Source organism: Venturia canescens, chromosome 7 (genome assembly GCF_019457755.1).
Source record: "Venturia canescens isolate UGA chromosome 7, ASM1945775v1, whole genome shotgun sequence".
In the NCBI taxonomy this organism is placed as follows: Eukaryota; Metazoa; Arthropoda; class Insecta; order Hymenoptera; family Ichneumonidae; genus Venturia; species Venturia canescens.
Window position 1 is genome coordinate 1,450,434 of NC_057427.1, and position 16,141 is coordinate 1,466,574.

A 16,141-nucleotide genomic window follows, 5' to 3' on the forward strand; every position below is an offset into this window, starting at 1 on the left:
GGAAAAAAGGAAAAGGGAATAAAAAAAGGGGAAGATTGAAAGCGGCGAGGCTTCGATTTTGCAGACACGCGGCGACCTTCCCGCTTCTGAAGACATTGCAGAGTTTAATATCTACAGAGCGTTCGGCGTTGTGTCTGTTGGGAAGGTGAACGCAGAATCGTGCGACCTAGATTCTCACGTGAAACGAGACGACCGAGACCGACGGTCTCTTTTCCAAGGGAGTTGAATAAAGATGGTGATCGAGCAAAAGCCAGCTGAGCCACCGCGAGAGAAGCCAAAGAGAGATTTCCCTCTCGCTTTGACTCTCGGTACACTCTTTCTTTCTGTATTTCTCTTTCCACGGGGAGCGATCATCGAATCGAAAGTTAACGCCGACGCACGCCTGCATATACGCGCGGCCGCAAAAACACTTTCTGCGTCTTGGACACTCTCATTGTCTGCGACGTCGAATGCGCCAATGAGAATTTCACTTCTCGAAAAACCACGAAGAAAACCAAGAGCCCTTTTTTGTAGCGTCTTTGCGTCCTTAACAACCTTTAATTGATCTCGCATATAGTCAGCAGCGGGATTACTGCGACCGTCGTTCAGCAGCGGTGAAAGCGTGCTACGTTTTTTCTTCCTTTCTCAAGGTCTTTTTTTTGCGTTGTTGAAAAAATGAAAGCCCTGCTCGCGTGAGCGAATGGGAACGAGAGCTAAGTCGAAACGGCTTTTCCCCGGGAAGTTGAGCTTTCCGTTAAACGGAATTTCCCCGATTCGGTAAGCTTTCATTCGCAATTACCGTCTCTAAACAACTTGCAAAACTCCAGCAACTCTATTCGCTCAATTATCGGCTGCAGCTACCTTGAAGCAATAAAAATTGTAAAACAATGAGTTTCGTAACGTATCGGGTTCCACCTCGTGCCGCGATTATGCACGTTTCTTTATACTCGTTCCTCGACTCACAAGCCTCTTTGCTAAATGCTTCAATCACAGTCACCTGCTCATCGTGCCAACGAGACTCGCGTCTGCGCGCAGGAGGCGTGCGCGCACCAAACTCTTCGATTGATTCAACGCGCCCCCTTCGGTCCCGCTTGCAGAATTTTACAAGCGTCCCAACTCTCATTTTCCCGTGCATTTTCGATGTTCTCATCCGCGCGCCTATCACGGCGAATTCCTGAGTCCAAAAACCTGATTTTCAAAGAAAGAAAAAATAGCCCCGCGATCCAGGAAGCGACGACGAGAGGGCCGTTTGCGCTTCGGGGATAATCACACACGAGGCGAGGCGTGGAACGTCCCGAGGCTTGTGTATCCACGAAGTCACATGTGAGAACACGAGCGGTAGCTCCTGCAGCGAAGGAGATCACAAACAGGAAACCTCGTGGTGGATTATAAATGAACTCGCCTTAATGACCATCCGAGTAGATGTACAACGAGGGAGGAGGGGACACGGATCGTTAGAGGTGCGATTGCATGTACCTACGTTGCTCTCGTATGTGCATGAAAGAATTACAAGTCGAAGAGTTCCGTTATCGGATGAGCCAAAGAGCGATAAAGGGAGAGACGTTGCATGATTCAACGTGAGTGCATAGTTCTAACATGGCCGGTGATCCTGACGCGAGTTTGTCTTCTCCGGAGCTCGGGTCGTTAGCCGCGAGTCCACGCGCGATCAACGTGTTCAAATAAATCCAAAAGTATATATCCTCTCCCTGTGCAGAGTCATTTATTTTCGTATTCTCGCCTAAAATTCTCGATGATAATTGAGGCCGGTGCAAAAGAAACGGCGCGCACCGGCAACGGGAAAAAAATTAGCATGCATCGCTGCGAAAAATCGGTGTTGACGCATGCACGCTCGGCTCGCGCAGGAGGAATAACAGCTCAATAACGGCGCCCTTTCGCGCTGCATCGCTCACGCGTTTTGCCATCGCGAGCTCTCGGAAGCATCGTCGAGACAATGACGCTCTTTCTTCGACGCTCTGCGATGCTTCGCAAATCCAGAACTCGAAAGCCCCACTCGATGAACAGTTACGGAGTTCCTGGAAACGTCAAATCTCAATTTGATTACGGCGCATTCGTCATGAGGAACAAACCAACTTTCCGTTGCTCACCGATCTTCGCAAACTCCGCTTTGCAACGTCACCCGAGCACACGGTATACTCCAGGTCATCGCGAGACCCCAGAAGAGATCGGAGAGAATACGAGCCGAACATTAAAGTTCCGTTCGAAAGATTGAGGGATCGAGATCGCGGAGCCGTCCATTTCCACCGTCCGTTTTCGTACCGAGAAACTCGTCGGTACAACGAGAATTCGCCACCGTAATTCCCGATCAAAATGGACTATTCGACGGGCCTGCGGGCATTCACGTTTCCGCGGCATTCACGAGGTCAACGGAAAATCGGAATCTCAGAATTTCCGAGATATCCGGCTTGTCGCTATTCTCGTTCACGGGGCTCATATTCGTCGGCAGACATCGCGGTCCAACCCTTCGAAGCGATATTTTTCTTCACGCGCACTCAACAACAAAAAAACTCGAGAGTTTTTTACTCAAAATTTCGAAATTAAGATGGCGGATCGAGAATACAAAAAATCGTTTGATCAGAGCAAAAATTGGTACTCGGGGGTTTTTGAGGTGGTGATTATTATACCATCCGCTAAGTGCAACATAAGCCCTTAATAGCGGTAAAGTAGTCACGATTCATCTCCGAACATCCTAAATAAAATACATTCACGTTCGGTGCTGTGCACTAAAAAACAATTTGATTGAAGAAAAGCAGAGTGGGCGTAGGTGACATACCGGTATGTCACTGTGCTCCAAGGGGTTAAAAATCTAACGAAATAAATACCCCCGTTGATGGGGTTTGACAGCAGTCGTTGCTCGTTTAATATTCAAAGTTAGTAAAACGCTTGTCTCAAGGCTCTGCCGAGTCGTTTGGTAGTTACAAGCGTACGGTGTAGTCTGTGAGCCGAGCCGTGCGAAGAGTGCGAGGAGGAGCGAGGGATAAAAATGCAGCAGCAGAGAGAGAGAGACCCGGTGGAAGTGCGATCGTCGAAGCGAGTCGAGCCAAGGCTGCGAGAGTCAACCAACGTGAAAAGCGTATCCTTCGCTACATCCTTTTCCCCCGTTCGCTCGATGCCCCATGGATTTTCTTCAAATAAATATTTCCTTCCTCGTCTCTTTTTCATTGACTCGAGAGGGCTCGGGCGGCCATTGCTCGTAGCGCGAATGCTCCCAGCTGCGGGAAAAGAGATAAGGGACGATAGGAAAAGAGCCCGAGTACACGCGGGAGCAATTCATATACGAAGGTAATTAGGATTACGAGCGCGTGTTCAACCGCGATAACATTCTTTGTTCGCACTCCCCTCCCAACGACGAGGCACCTCTCGGGAACGGTGATTCCGAGTTTCGATTAAAAGCGATTTTAAACAATCGCGCATTAGCTGCACACAAGACCGCGCGCGGATGTAATTCTTTGTTCATTGGCGAGCGATCCGTGTCACATCCAGTCGCTCCGTTCGCGCCGCTGCTAATGCTGTAATCAGCGGGGCTTTGATGCCGCATGTACGTGCTTAACGCATATACGCGTGAGAGAGGTGCCGGAGCGTCGTGTCTCCGCATCCGCGACAGTTATAATAATGGGCCACGCTTTTTTCTTGCCGAGGAAACGCTTTTGTAAGTATGCGTAACGGAATTAGACGGGAGGAAATAACGAGCCGAAGATGTAAAACGAGATAGCGTTCGTACGCACGCCGCCACCGCCGTCGTCTTGGGGCATCCGCGATCCTCTTGTTCCGATGGAAATATGCACCGGTCGCGCCGCTCAACGGGATGATTATTCACTGGGATTCCCGTCGAATTCGCTTGCATACCATTTTCAGCCAACACGAGCGCCGCTGCCGCGTTCTTCTCTGGTCCACGCACTTTTTTATTTTTCTAATTTTATCTTTGAAATTTCTCCTCGTGCGCCGAGCCCTCGCGCGCTCGACTCCCGCAAAAGCTTCGCCACGGAGGTGTCGTCTTTGGACGAAACGAGGATCCATCTCGTCCGCGATTGCTCGCTGATGTCATTGAAGGAGTTAATCAAATTCACATAATAGCGGTAATGCAATTAGTCATGCCGGAATAAAAACAGTTACTCCGGTCCTCGCGAGAGGGTCAATGAAACTCTGCTGCGCAGAAGAGGACGCAGACGTAACGGGGCACCGAAGAACCATGCACGAGGAAAGAAAAACGGAGCGAGGAACGACGGTTATTTGCGGCCACAATTTTTTTATCTTCGTCATTTTAGCTCCCGCGCAACTCGCTTGGCTCCGCGATCGCATTTGCCCGCTCTCCTCATCGTTCCTTCCGTCGCTCTTTTTCTCTCGGCACTTCCTCCCGCGAGGTTTTCTGGTATTTTAAGGTTGTAAACGCTCGAACGGTGCATCCCATCCACGGGTTGTATAGAGGCATCGCGCGCACCAACCGAACAAATTACTGAGATAATAGCTTCGTAAGAGAGGAATTGCCCAACCGGTCAAAAAAAGGCGAAAAATAAAACGAAATTAAAGTTCTCTCGTTGGGATTACTCCGAAAGATCGGAGATAAAGATTAACTCCAAAGACATTTCAATGAGTTTCGAAAGAACACTCGAAACTAACAGCCAACGGAGAAGAAGGATCGCCGAAAAAAAATCTTGACCAACGGCGTGACGACCCTGATGCGTCGCGTCGATGCTCACCGCCTCCCAACACTAGAAATCGCTCCCTTGCACAATATTTCTATCGCTTTATGCGCGCTTGCGAGAATTTCCGCGAAGAGTTTGCACAAGTGCGCGCTGCTACATTTTCACCACCCTATCCCGCATTTTGCTATCGAAATCGCTGCGCTATTTCAAACTTTAAAGCCATCCGTAGGCGTCGAGAAAATCAGTGACGTGAAACTAATGCGCTCACTCTCGTTCGATTCTGCTGAATTGCATATGAACATTCTCGCCGAAAACAGTCGTTGACTCATGATTTTTCATTATTTTACTTTCTCGGGTCATTCTCCTTGGAGTAATCATCGCATTCGTCCAATTTGAAAAATTACCGCCCGCAGTAGTGGTGACGAGCTCCAATTCATGATTTTATTATGCGAAAGAAATTGAACTTTCATATTAAAAAATAATATCCATCGTTCACAGTAACAATTTTTAGCGAAATATTTAGTAAATTTGACGTCACGGTGAATTTTACGGCGCTGCACACTGTGATGCACCGTAAAATTAACTAAACGTTTTGTAAATTCTAGTATACGTACCGTAAATTTCACAATCTTCAATATTTACTATTATAAGACTGAAAATTTGGCAAAATATTGAAAATTTTAGAGCGCGTTATTGGAATAAATATTTTTCGTTAACTCGTCCCCGCGCAGTCAAATATACCCGGTAAATTTATCAGTGAATTTCACGTTAAATATTGGCTTTTAATTCTCTCCGTGCCCGAGAGTATTTCTTCGAACAACGTTTGTATAGCAACGATTTATCGCGTTTGATTCTATAGTTATCTCATTGAAAGGTAGAAAGATTGCCGTTCGACGCTTTGATGAATCACTACGTTGTTGAGCTCACATTGCAAAATGCAGCATCGGATTCAATAAGAGCGGAGCCTTGAATCGATCATCCGACTGGGCGCGTATTCGTTCGAGTGATGCGTGCGTAATTTATTGAGTCCGACGCCGGACATGAAATTGAGCTCAAATGACGAACAATTGTTGATTTCACGCACGAAACTATAAAATAAAATTTCCATCAGTTGATTTATCTTGTCGCGGAATCTCGTCGGGAGTGTGCTGGGCAGGGATGAGGCTGCGCGAACATTCGGAAAAATGAGCATCAAGACGGAGGAAGTTGGAGGAAGAATAAGGACGACGAGACGCGAATGGATAGTGTCAACGAATCTCCATTTTTCGAGCTCGGCTCCTGTAAATGAATTTATGAACGAAGCGTCGAAGCGAAGCGTAAGATTGCGCGTACGTCTGAGCAGGAAACGCGTCTCCGTTTGGTGTCGATCGGTTATTCCCGTCGATGCTGTTTTTATATTCCGGTAGCGTTTTTATGAACCGCCGCATCCGCGGGCGGCCATGCGCCGATGTTTCCTGGGGTAAACTGTCATCGGAGAGGCCGGCGATCTGGAAGGGGACGGATTAAAATGACACTCACGCGCACGACCATATTCCCGCGCCAACTTTATACGTACTTGCATAACTGCGTGCGTGTTCTTTCCCCTCTTGAGGCGACGCGCAATCGGATATGCATTCACATCTCATCGAGTATCGCTGAAATTACGGCATTGCATTCCCATGTCCCGAATCTTGATTATTTTTTCTTTCTCTCGTTTCGTAACGTTGCTCAACGATTCGCGTACTTGTTCGCAGAGAGAGAGAGAGAGAGAGAGAGAGAGACGTTCGATTGATAGTTGCAGAAAAATATCGGTGATTCGGGAACGTAAATACGAAAGTTCCAACTTTTTCCGCGCAGAAGCGGAAAAAACCTTTTTTTACGATGAGCCATAAAAAAAAGAATGCAACGATCTTTCTTCTTTTTGAGTGTCAGAGTTACGAAGGACTCTCCTCAGTGTCGTCTCAATTTTTCACCCGTCGAATGCATTATCCTCACGGTCCTATTGAAAAGCCGAAAATGAAAGTGTATTTCAAAGCTTTCTGTCCAATTGTCCGGGATCCGAGACGCTTTACGACGAAGCTACGTGCGCGTACAAATGGGAAGGGAATAGAAAAAAGGAAAAATGAAAAGCGCAGGCGTCGACGTTGACGCTGAGAGCGGGAGCGCGTAAAGACGGGGGCCACGCATTAGAGCGGAGAATTTCTCGTAGTCGAATTAACATTTAAATGCTTGCTCCGAGACGCTCACGAATGTCGCGACTGAAAATTGCTTCGGTGTCGAATGGGACTGAAAGGGACGAAGTTAAACGGCCGGGGCGAACCTCGCGGGCGTCGCGCCGCGGCACCCGAGGACGGGTCCCCGCTCTTGATGTTGCGACTCCTGTTAATGCGACCTGAGAATAATATTCGAGGGAAAATAGCATCGATCGAATTACCGGATCGACCGCTATGATCGTACCAAACCGTTATTTTCACTTCGTATCGTACCGCGGTGTGGAGCAGATCGCAGATACGAGAATTCGCATTTTTTGTTGTCGTTCATAAATAAAGAGCGAGACTCCTTGGAAAAGATGGCAAGGTAATAGAGGAGATGCACAGGAGTGCGATCGAAATGTGTAATTATATATAGAAAGGAATTGAGGGAGCGTGTGCGGGACCCTCGGTCATCGACCCGCTGCGATTCCCGAGCAACGGGGTTCCCCGTACGTCTCTCTCTCGTATGCCCCGCTCCCGGGAGTCCTCCTCCTCGATCGGTACACAGCCAACCAAAGTCCGATGATTCTCGGCGTGGATTGCTCATCTTGCGGTATTTCGCGTGGCGTTAATTGCTCACGAGAATAAAAGATTTCTGTCTTTCTTCTTTCTGCGGGGTAAGATAAAGAGCTGGCGAGTGCACGGCGCGGGCTATGGAAGAGGCCAACAAAATTCAAGCGCGAGGAAATGGACACTGGGCGTAGCTTCTACGGGTGTAATCGTCGGACTATCGAAGGCTCCTGATTTCTTATCTGAAATGAAATCCTGATCCCCCTGTTTTCGGTTTAAATGCCCATTGAAAGTAATCGCAGCTTCATTTTCATTATTTCAAGGCGTTTACGTTGTCACGAATACTCTCGAGGGACCAAGACTTTTTCTGAGTCGCCCATTTCTTATTTTTTTTCTACGCCAGTTTTATTTTGTGTGAGAGCATTTTTCGCTGGCTTCGCGATCGGGGCTGGTGCTCCAATCGATCCTGCGCGTAGATGCATTCGTAATCGGCACTTTTGGTTGAGGATATTGCAATCGAGTATCATAGCAATGGGGTAGCAGGGGACGGAATTGTCGTTGGTTGTGGTAGCGCGTGCACGCGCGCGGCTACAAATCCGACGTGCGTCAAACTCGACGTAGACGCGAGCAGACGAAAGTCAAGTTCACGACGCTCTCATCATTGTGTCTTTTCGCTCGAATGACAATTTCCAGATTATTGTTCTTACGTGTTGTTACGTTCACAGTCGTTAATTTCGAAGGAAACCACGGGTAGCTCGGTCGTTATATTTTTCTACCTGTTGCCCGCTCTCCGAACGTTCGCGAACGTGTAATTATGTTTACAGTTGGCGCGCGGAGGAGCTAGAAAAATGGAGGAACGTGCTTCGATCGCGATCACTTCCACGCTTTTTTCCGTGTATTATTTCAGCGCTCGAATTGAGTAGAATCGGAACTGGTCGAACGACCGCAAAGGCCACCTCGAATGTGTCCTGCGCACTCTCACAGGCTCACGCACTCCGTAAAATGGCCGCTTCTTGTTTCGCTAACGGCTTTGCCAGCAGGCCGAAGCCAACCACACGCAGTTTCATCGCTCTTGGCGGCTCCTTGTTTCGCATATTAAATCCGTCTTACCGTTAACCTCCGTCAACTCATTCGTCTTGTGAAATGCGATTTGCGGAGGGTCGTAGTACTCTCGACGCAATCGATAACGGGGCCAAAAAGCAATTCTACGTCAGGAAGGTTTGTGAAATTCCAAGCGTGTTCCTGCAGAGTTTGCCAGGATTTTATTTACCCAGACATTTTGGAGGCTGTTGTTTCTTATGAATTTCTTGAAGAATAGGAAGCCGGCGTTTCATATTCTTTCCGCGGAGGTCAGAGAAACGGAAACCGTTAGACACATACCGAGTCTATAATTTGCATGAGAGGCGACGAGCTCGTGCAACGTATCATCCACGCTCCGCGGGAGTAAAAGAACCGCTGTCGCTCGCGCGAACGAAAACCTCGACGAGGAGTGTAAAATTGGGAAAAATATTTTTATTGTTCCAGGAGAAAAATAAAATATGCTCATTGCTTTCCGTTCTCATTGCAGCTACCGTAGCTATAGCGAGCACTGTACAAATCGAGTGTGCGAGGGAGTCGATCATCGTCCACATTTCGACCGAGGCTAACACGCATTTTCACGGTCTCGTGTACCCTCGAGGCTTATCAAAGAACAGCTCATGTCTGCAAGAATTCAGAAGTCAGCCGGCACCGATAACCTATCATCTGCCATTGAGATCGTGCAATACGATGCCCACGGAATTGGTAAGTTTTTATGTTTACGCTCACCAGTCGCATTTACGGTTTCCCGATTGAACGGACCACCGTCCGAAATCCATCGTTCTTATTTCCCCTTACGAGATTCCGATGTAAATCACGCTCCGCGTCCTATCCGCGAGCTTGATTTTCGGAGCATTCGACAGCCATGCAGAAGCAATTTTGCTATCCGCGTCAATCGGCAGCTGCCTTAAAACAAACAACTGTTATACGGTAAAAACTGAAAATATTTGTTCCACGGAATTTTGCGAGTGCGCTATCGAGAGTTTCCAGTTATGTACCATCGGTGCGCTCGGCTTGAGGAAAAACGTTGAAAATCGAGCAACTTCCTACGGGATTCCTGGATTATTGCTCGTGCATTGACTTGCCAGGAAACACGCTCTAACAGCGACGTAACCGTATCACAAAACGAGTGCTCGTAACGCAATAGAGTACAGGCAAGGACCCTTGCCTGCGAGTCTCTCCCGGAGATCTAGCGGTTTTAGTTATCTGCACGGTAGGCGCTCCAATACGAGAGCAGCCTTTCCTCGAGAATATTGTTGCGTATAAGCTCGCGAGCATGGACAAGCAAAAGTGCTGCTCTGCTCGATGAGAACCAGCAAATACTCGCCACATCACAAAGTCTCTCTCTCTCTCTCTCTCTCTCCTCCTCACACTCGCTAGTTTTCCACTTTATGACTACTACCAAGAACTACCCTGAGCACGAACCGCGTCTAATGCTGCGATCGTAGCAGTGTGCGAGAGCTCCGGCGTGCGCCTGTCGCCTTAATGTGTGTGTGTGTACTGACGGTCCACCTTGTGGATAAGCTCTCTCGCTTGCTCCTCGCTATACGATAACTGGACCGTTATGTGACCGAAGTTTAGGCTTGTCTTCCACCGAAATTCGCGTAGAGCTTCGCTCAACTGCACTGACGAGTTTCATTATAATTTAGAGGAAAAATTTTCGAATGCTCTGCACAAGATTCCATAGATTCTTCGATATAAAAGTTGCTACGGAGGATCCAAGATGTACGATTTAAGTTCTCAAACTATCACGAGTTTTGTTGAGCCGAAGAAAAGGAACACGGAGGAAACGGATGAGTTTTGTATAGCGAGGAATATATTATTTTTCAAGAATTTTCAGAGTATTTGCCCACCGATTACGAACGGCATAGTATTTTTTGAATTGTGATATTTTTCGTCCCTTGAATTCTAAACTGCTTTATGTTGATGGCAAAAAGTGATGCGCGTCAGAACTATTTTTCGTTTTGTTTTCAATATAAACAATTGAAGTGACTGAAAAGATTTTTTACTATGCTTATAGAAAAAAAGACTCTTGAGTCTTTTGAATAAAAGGTCTGGGCATTGGCCTTTTTACTGTGAATGAACGAGTCTAAATTGAAGTTATTTGAGGGGAATCAAGGTCAACGAGGAGCCTCAAAAATGTGAGGAATCGGTGAATTTTCACGTCTCGGTGATTACGGGGCTTCCGGAGATGGTGGCGAGTGAAAAGATTGACAGGATTTGCGTTCACCCAACTGTGTAGTTGATGGCCGCGGTGAGATGACCTCAAGGACATTGGGACAAAGAATTATAAAAAAAAACGTACGACTTCCTTCTTCCGCAGGCATGGGGTTTCCTTTCCAGGATCCTCGGGTCGTCGTATGGTACGTTCAGGATTTAACATATACTGCAGGAAAAATCACGGTTCACTGACAAGGAACATCACTTTGGTGTCCCCCTCCGATTTTCTTGAAACTGCTGTATGTGAAAGAGCATTCGAAAGTAAGAGACACGTATTTTTTTTTATCGGCGGAAAAACGGTTTTAAGGGGTGAAACCACCCTTGAAAGTAAGGCATGTCAGGGGGTGATTTTGCAGTTTCACCAGCAAGCACTCAACAGATTTTGATAAAACCAAAACCAAAATGTTTCTTATCTGAAGTGATGAAAAGTTCACCCTGTGCACGAAAAAAAAAAAAAAAAACAGGGGGTTAACCACCCTTACATTCTTATATTTCTCACGCCACAATGAAAAGGAACGAATATGATGGAATGAAACGGGTTCTATTTCCATGAAAACATGAAAATAAAGTTCACATGTTTTTGCATTTTTGCAAAATAGCAGTCTTAAGGGGGTAAACTACCCCTTTTTTGAATTTTCGTACTGTATGTGGCTTATTTCTGTTTTACATGTTTTTGCTGATTCGAAATATTATAATAATTTCGAATCAAGATTTTCTGAGGTATCAAAGTCAATACAAGACTCTGAAAGTGTGAATCTCCCCCACTCGATTTTCCTCTTTATTCGCTATTTCAAAATTTCTCCCTGCATTTCGTTCAATTTGGTTGCTCTGCATCGAAATTACGAATTCAATAATTTTAGGAACGTATAATGATCGTATTGACCTCAATCTTGGCGGGCAAGGGAAGGAGGAGGGGAGCCATTTGATATTTACTACGATTCAACTTTGAAGTCTGAATAAGTCTATGCTGTTGATCTTGTTTACTAACGAACATTTTTTAAATGAAACTTCAATACACATTAACAATTCATTAACCGTCTCATAGTATAGAATCGGATTTTATTAGATAAGTACATATATCGAAATAAAATATAATAAAACCTATCATTTCCAGCAATTATGGCTCATACGTTGTACAATAATGATATTCATCAAAAAAATGTTTCAAACACAAAGATTTTTTGCACCATGCACATTTTATAATCGCTATATTATTGCAACCAGGTATTTCACAGTGTGTTTTTGATTGACCGAACCCAAAATCAACAGGATTTTCGAAATATTCCGGTTTTTCCGTAATATAATTACTTTTAAACCATGAATATTTGAAAAGATTGATATAGCGTGGAGATGACAATTGATTGTGGGCCAAAGATTGCAGTTTGATTATATTATTCCTCAAATGTAAATTTATATCAGCATCCACTAATAGAACACTATCTGAAAAATGTCGTACAAAATTTTTCCATATCCTGAATCCAAATACATCAAGCGGTTGAATTTTTCCAGTTGTACCTTTTGGGATAATCATTGTGATGATTTTTTTATCATGAGGGGTGGCTTCACGTACAACTTTGGGGCAGTGTCCACTCCAGGAATCAATCAGTAATACATTGTCACTTCCAACATTCGGAAAAAAAACTTTTTCCATCCAAATTTTAAAATGATCTGTAAACATATAACAAATTATATATTTATAACTATATTTTGGAAAAAGTTGATGCACCCTTAACGATAATACGCACCGGAAGTAAGTTTCCCAGATTTCGATGCTGTTACTATGACGTTATCTGGCTTAAACAATTCGTTCGTTACTCTCGGTCCAAATTCACCTTTTGCCTCCTTTAATACTATGAAAAGTGGAGAAAGTAGTTTCCCGTTGGCATTTATTGTTGGCTGAATCGTGTAGCTATGGGTCGTTGAAGACACTGATTGTACAACGCATTCAACTTTTTTCGATCCTTCCATCGCTAAAGTTCGTGCTGAATGGATTTCCAGTTGAAAACCGCTTTGGTCCGAATTATATACATTACTTGACCCATACTTTTCTATTAGTAATTTAACATCTTGAACAAATTTGTCCGCATTTGTTTGCAGAAGCGCTTCTTCCTCCACAGTTTTTCTCGTTATAAATTTATTAATTTTTCTGGAAACAATGCGATGCGATTTCTTAAATTTCCATAGCCAGTTATGAGAAGCTTTGAATCGTATATCTTCATGGCCTATTTCTTTCTGTGCCTGTAGAGCCCACTTTCGAAGGTCAATATCATGAACAATGACACCCGCGTCTACAGCAGTTTTCATATTCCGTAATGTGTATTCAGAAATTCGAGCAAGTTTTTCTTTATATGTACCACCCTTGTTCAGTTGTTGTGCCCAGCGTCGTAACTGCCGTATGGATTTTACAGATTTGTATTTTTGTTTGACGGTTTCAACACTGTAATTCTTTTTTTTACCAGATCTCCAATATTCAACAGCTTTTTTTTTATAATCATAGCTCAGCTCATCGTCACCAGAACAAGCGTCGGAATCGACATCATCATCCTTTTGCCATATCATATCTTCAACAGCAATTGCTTCGAACTCTTTAAATGGTTCTTGAAAATCAAGAGTTTCTTCCTGTATCATCTCAATCCCGTTGTAATCTTGCATAGAATCGATTAAAATTTTTTCGAAATTCTCCTTCATCTCTATTTCTGCATTATTAACAGGAGTTTGTGCAATGTTCATAGCTTCAAATGTAGCCAGTAACAATTTGATAACGTTGATTGGGTTGACTTTCATGCTGGTAAAAGTAGTAGGCACAATACACCAAAAGCACAGAAAAAGCACGCACGATTTGGAGCTCACTCAAAAATGCACTAGTACAATGCTAATGGTTACCGCCTTCGAAAATAAGTATCGAAAGAAAAAAATATTTATTAATCTCACGATGCCTGATAACGTTTTTATCTGATGCATGACTCAAGAATATTCGGAATGACTAATGTTATTCGGTGTGTGAGAATGCCAAAAATATCAGGTGATCATAACTACTTGATAACATTTTTATCTAGCACAAACACCGGGATCATATGTCTACGCCTCTATTTTTCCGCCAAAGTTATGAAAGTGTTTTATAGAGGCATTTTTATCTGTAGCATGGTACCTATTCATTTACGTGCAGTTTACAAGCTTTCTATGATCACCGAAAAAGTAGTTGTGAGAACTTCCCCCCCCCCCCCCCCCCCCCCCCCGCCAAACCGACACCATCCAGGTCAATACGAGTTTTATATGTTCCTAAAATTATTAAATTTGTAATTTCGATGCAGAGCAACCAAATTGAACGAAATGCAGGGAGAAATTTTGAAATAGCGAATAAAGAGGAAAATCGAGTGGGGGAGATTCACCCATTCAGAGTCTTGTATTGACTTCGATACGTCAGAAAATCTTGATTCGAAACTATTATAATATTTCGAATCAGCAAAAACATGTAAAACAGAAATAAACCACCTACGGTACGAAAATTCAAAAAAGGGGTAGTTCACCCCCTTAAGACTGCTATTTTGCAAAAATGCAAAAACACGTGAACTTTATTTTCATGTTTTCATGGAAATAGAACCCGTTTCATTCCTTCATATTCGTTCCTTTTTATTGTGGCGTGAGATATATAAGAATGTAAGGGTGGTTAACCCCCTGTTTTTTTTTTTTTTTTCGTGCACAGGGTGAACTTTTCATCACTTCAGATAAGAAACATTTTGGTTTTGGTTTTATCAAAATCAGTTGAGTGCTTGCTGGTGAAACTGCAAAATCACCCCCTGACATGCCTTACTTTCAAGGGTGGTTTCACCCCTTAAAACCGTTTTTCCGCCGATAAAAAAAAATACGTGTCTCTTACTTTCGAATGCTCTTTCACATACAGCAGTTTCAAGAAAATCGGAGGGGGACACCAAAGTGATGTTCCGTGAGAAAAACTAATGTTCCGGGTCACAAGGTTCAATCTCCCGTATTGCGATACGCGCACCGAGCTCGGCAAAATAAACGAGATGCGGACAAAATTTCCCACGAAAATGCGAGCAATAAAATTACACGAGGGCAGAAAATGATTAATTTATGGCCTCCCTGCTGGTGCGATGTTGCGCCATGATCCTCGTTTATCCGTCAAGGCGCTCGTATAGGAAGAAAAGTGCAGTTGATCCTCATTATCAACGAACAATATCAATTTACCGCGCCAAGATTCCACTTTTGTTGGAAAAAATATTCAGAGATACAACATTATATATTCGCCTTCGTTAAACTCTGTACTCGCGCGAATGAAACGATGCTGCTACAAACGCTTAGTCAGTCCTGCGTATTCTATGCTTTATCTTTATATTCGAGTGCTCGAGCCTGTATGATTTCGCGAAGGTCGATTACGCGCGTTTACGAAGCTTGTTTATTCTGCGATCGCAATTATAAAAACAGGATGGAACGGTGTAATGAATATGATGGTAATGATGACGGGTGATTGTGTCACGGAGAATGATGACTCGGAATAAAGATGCGAATATTTTTGTCCGTCCCAGGTCCCGAGATCCTCCTGCGGGGTGGGATTCAATATGTCGAATGACCGAATTGTAGAACGATATTTCGAAATTTTTCAAGTTGTGATATCAGGTTGAAGAAAAATAAGTAATTCGGAATTCTTATTCCCGATCGACTATTTAACAGAATACGCGTTTAACTCAATATTCCTTCTTTGAATTCGTATTTACTCGAAAAATTCAAGTTCATATTTTCGAATTCGAAATGGAGAGTAGTTGTTTTTATAGACAGACCAGAATATAGAGTAGGAAAAAATCGAAAGTGAATTTTTCGAGCCTATAAAACTTATTAAATATGCGGAATAGCGATGCCTTAAATAGGCAAAAGCCAAAATGGCGATTTTTGAAATTGGAGCAGATTACCGGTCTGAGTAAGTGAGTGAGTGAGACGCGTGTATTTTGAGCTTCGCTGCGTTTCTTTATTTTGATTCGTCGACTTTCCAACGTTTCGCCATTTTGACCGTCCGACTTTTTGGTCTTTCAGTAATATTTGATCTTTCGTTGTTATATTTTTGAAATTGTGAATATTTGCAGTATTACTGATCGTAGTAATTTGCCAATCGAACGAGTGATAGTCGAATTTTCGGTAAATCGATATTTCAGTCGTCGTTCTATGGGCGATTGTTACATTCTATTTTCCATGTAAACGTGCTTCGAACCTTGTCGTTTCTACCTTTTATTTATTTTCGACATTCAAAGCTCTAGTCGAATTCATCTGTCTCCAAATTATCATTCGAAGTTCATAAACTCGAGACTTTATCCGTTCGAAATTTTAGTAATTCTAACATTCCCACCCCCTCCTGCGTTTTTTAACTGGCAGTTTCCACGAACGATGTCCCGGAAAAGAAGGATAATCTCGTCTCAATCCCCAAACGAGTGCAAGGTTAAACGAAACATGGTC

General features: G+C 44.0%; 1 protein-coding gene across 1 annotated transcript in view; it reads left to right on the forward strand.

Annotated features, from left to right (window-relative positions):
* Positions 1-16,141, forward strand: part of pio (piopio) — a 58,416-nt gene that overhangs the window by 18,334 nt on the left and 23,941 nt on the right. The window contains exon 4 of the mRNA XM_043425197.1: positions 8,949-9,163. Coding sequence (XP_043281132.1) covers positions 8,949-9,163 — 215 coding nt within the window. The remainder of the gene's footprint in view (positions 1-8,948; positions 9,164-16,141) is intronic.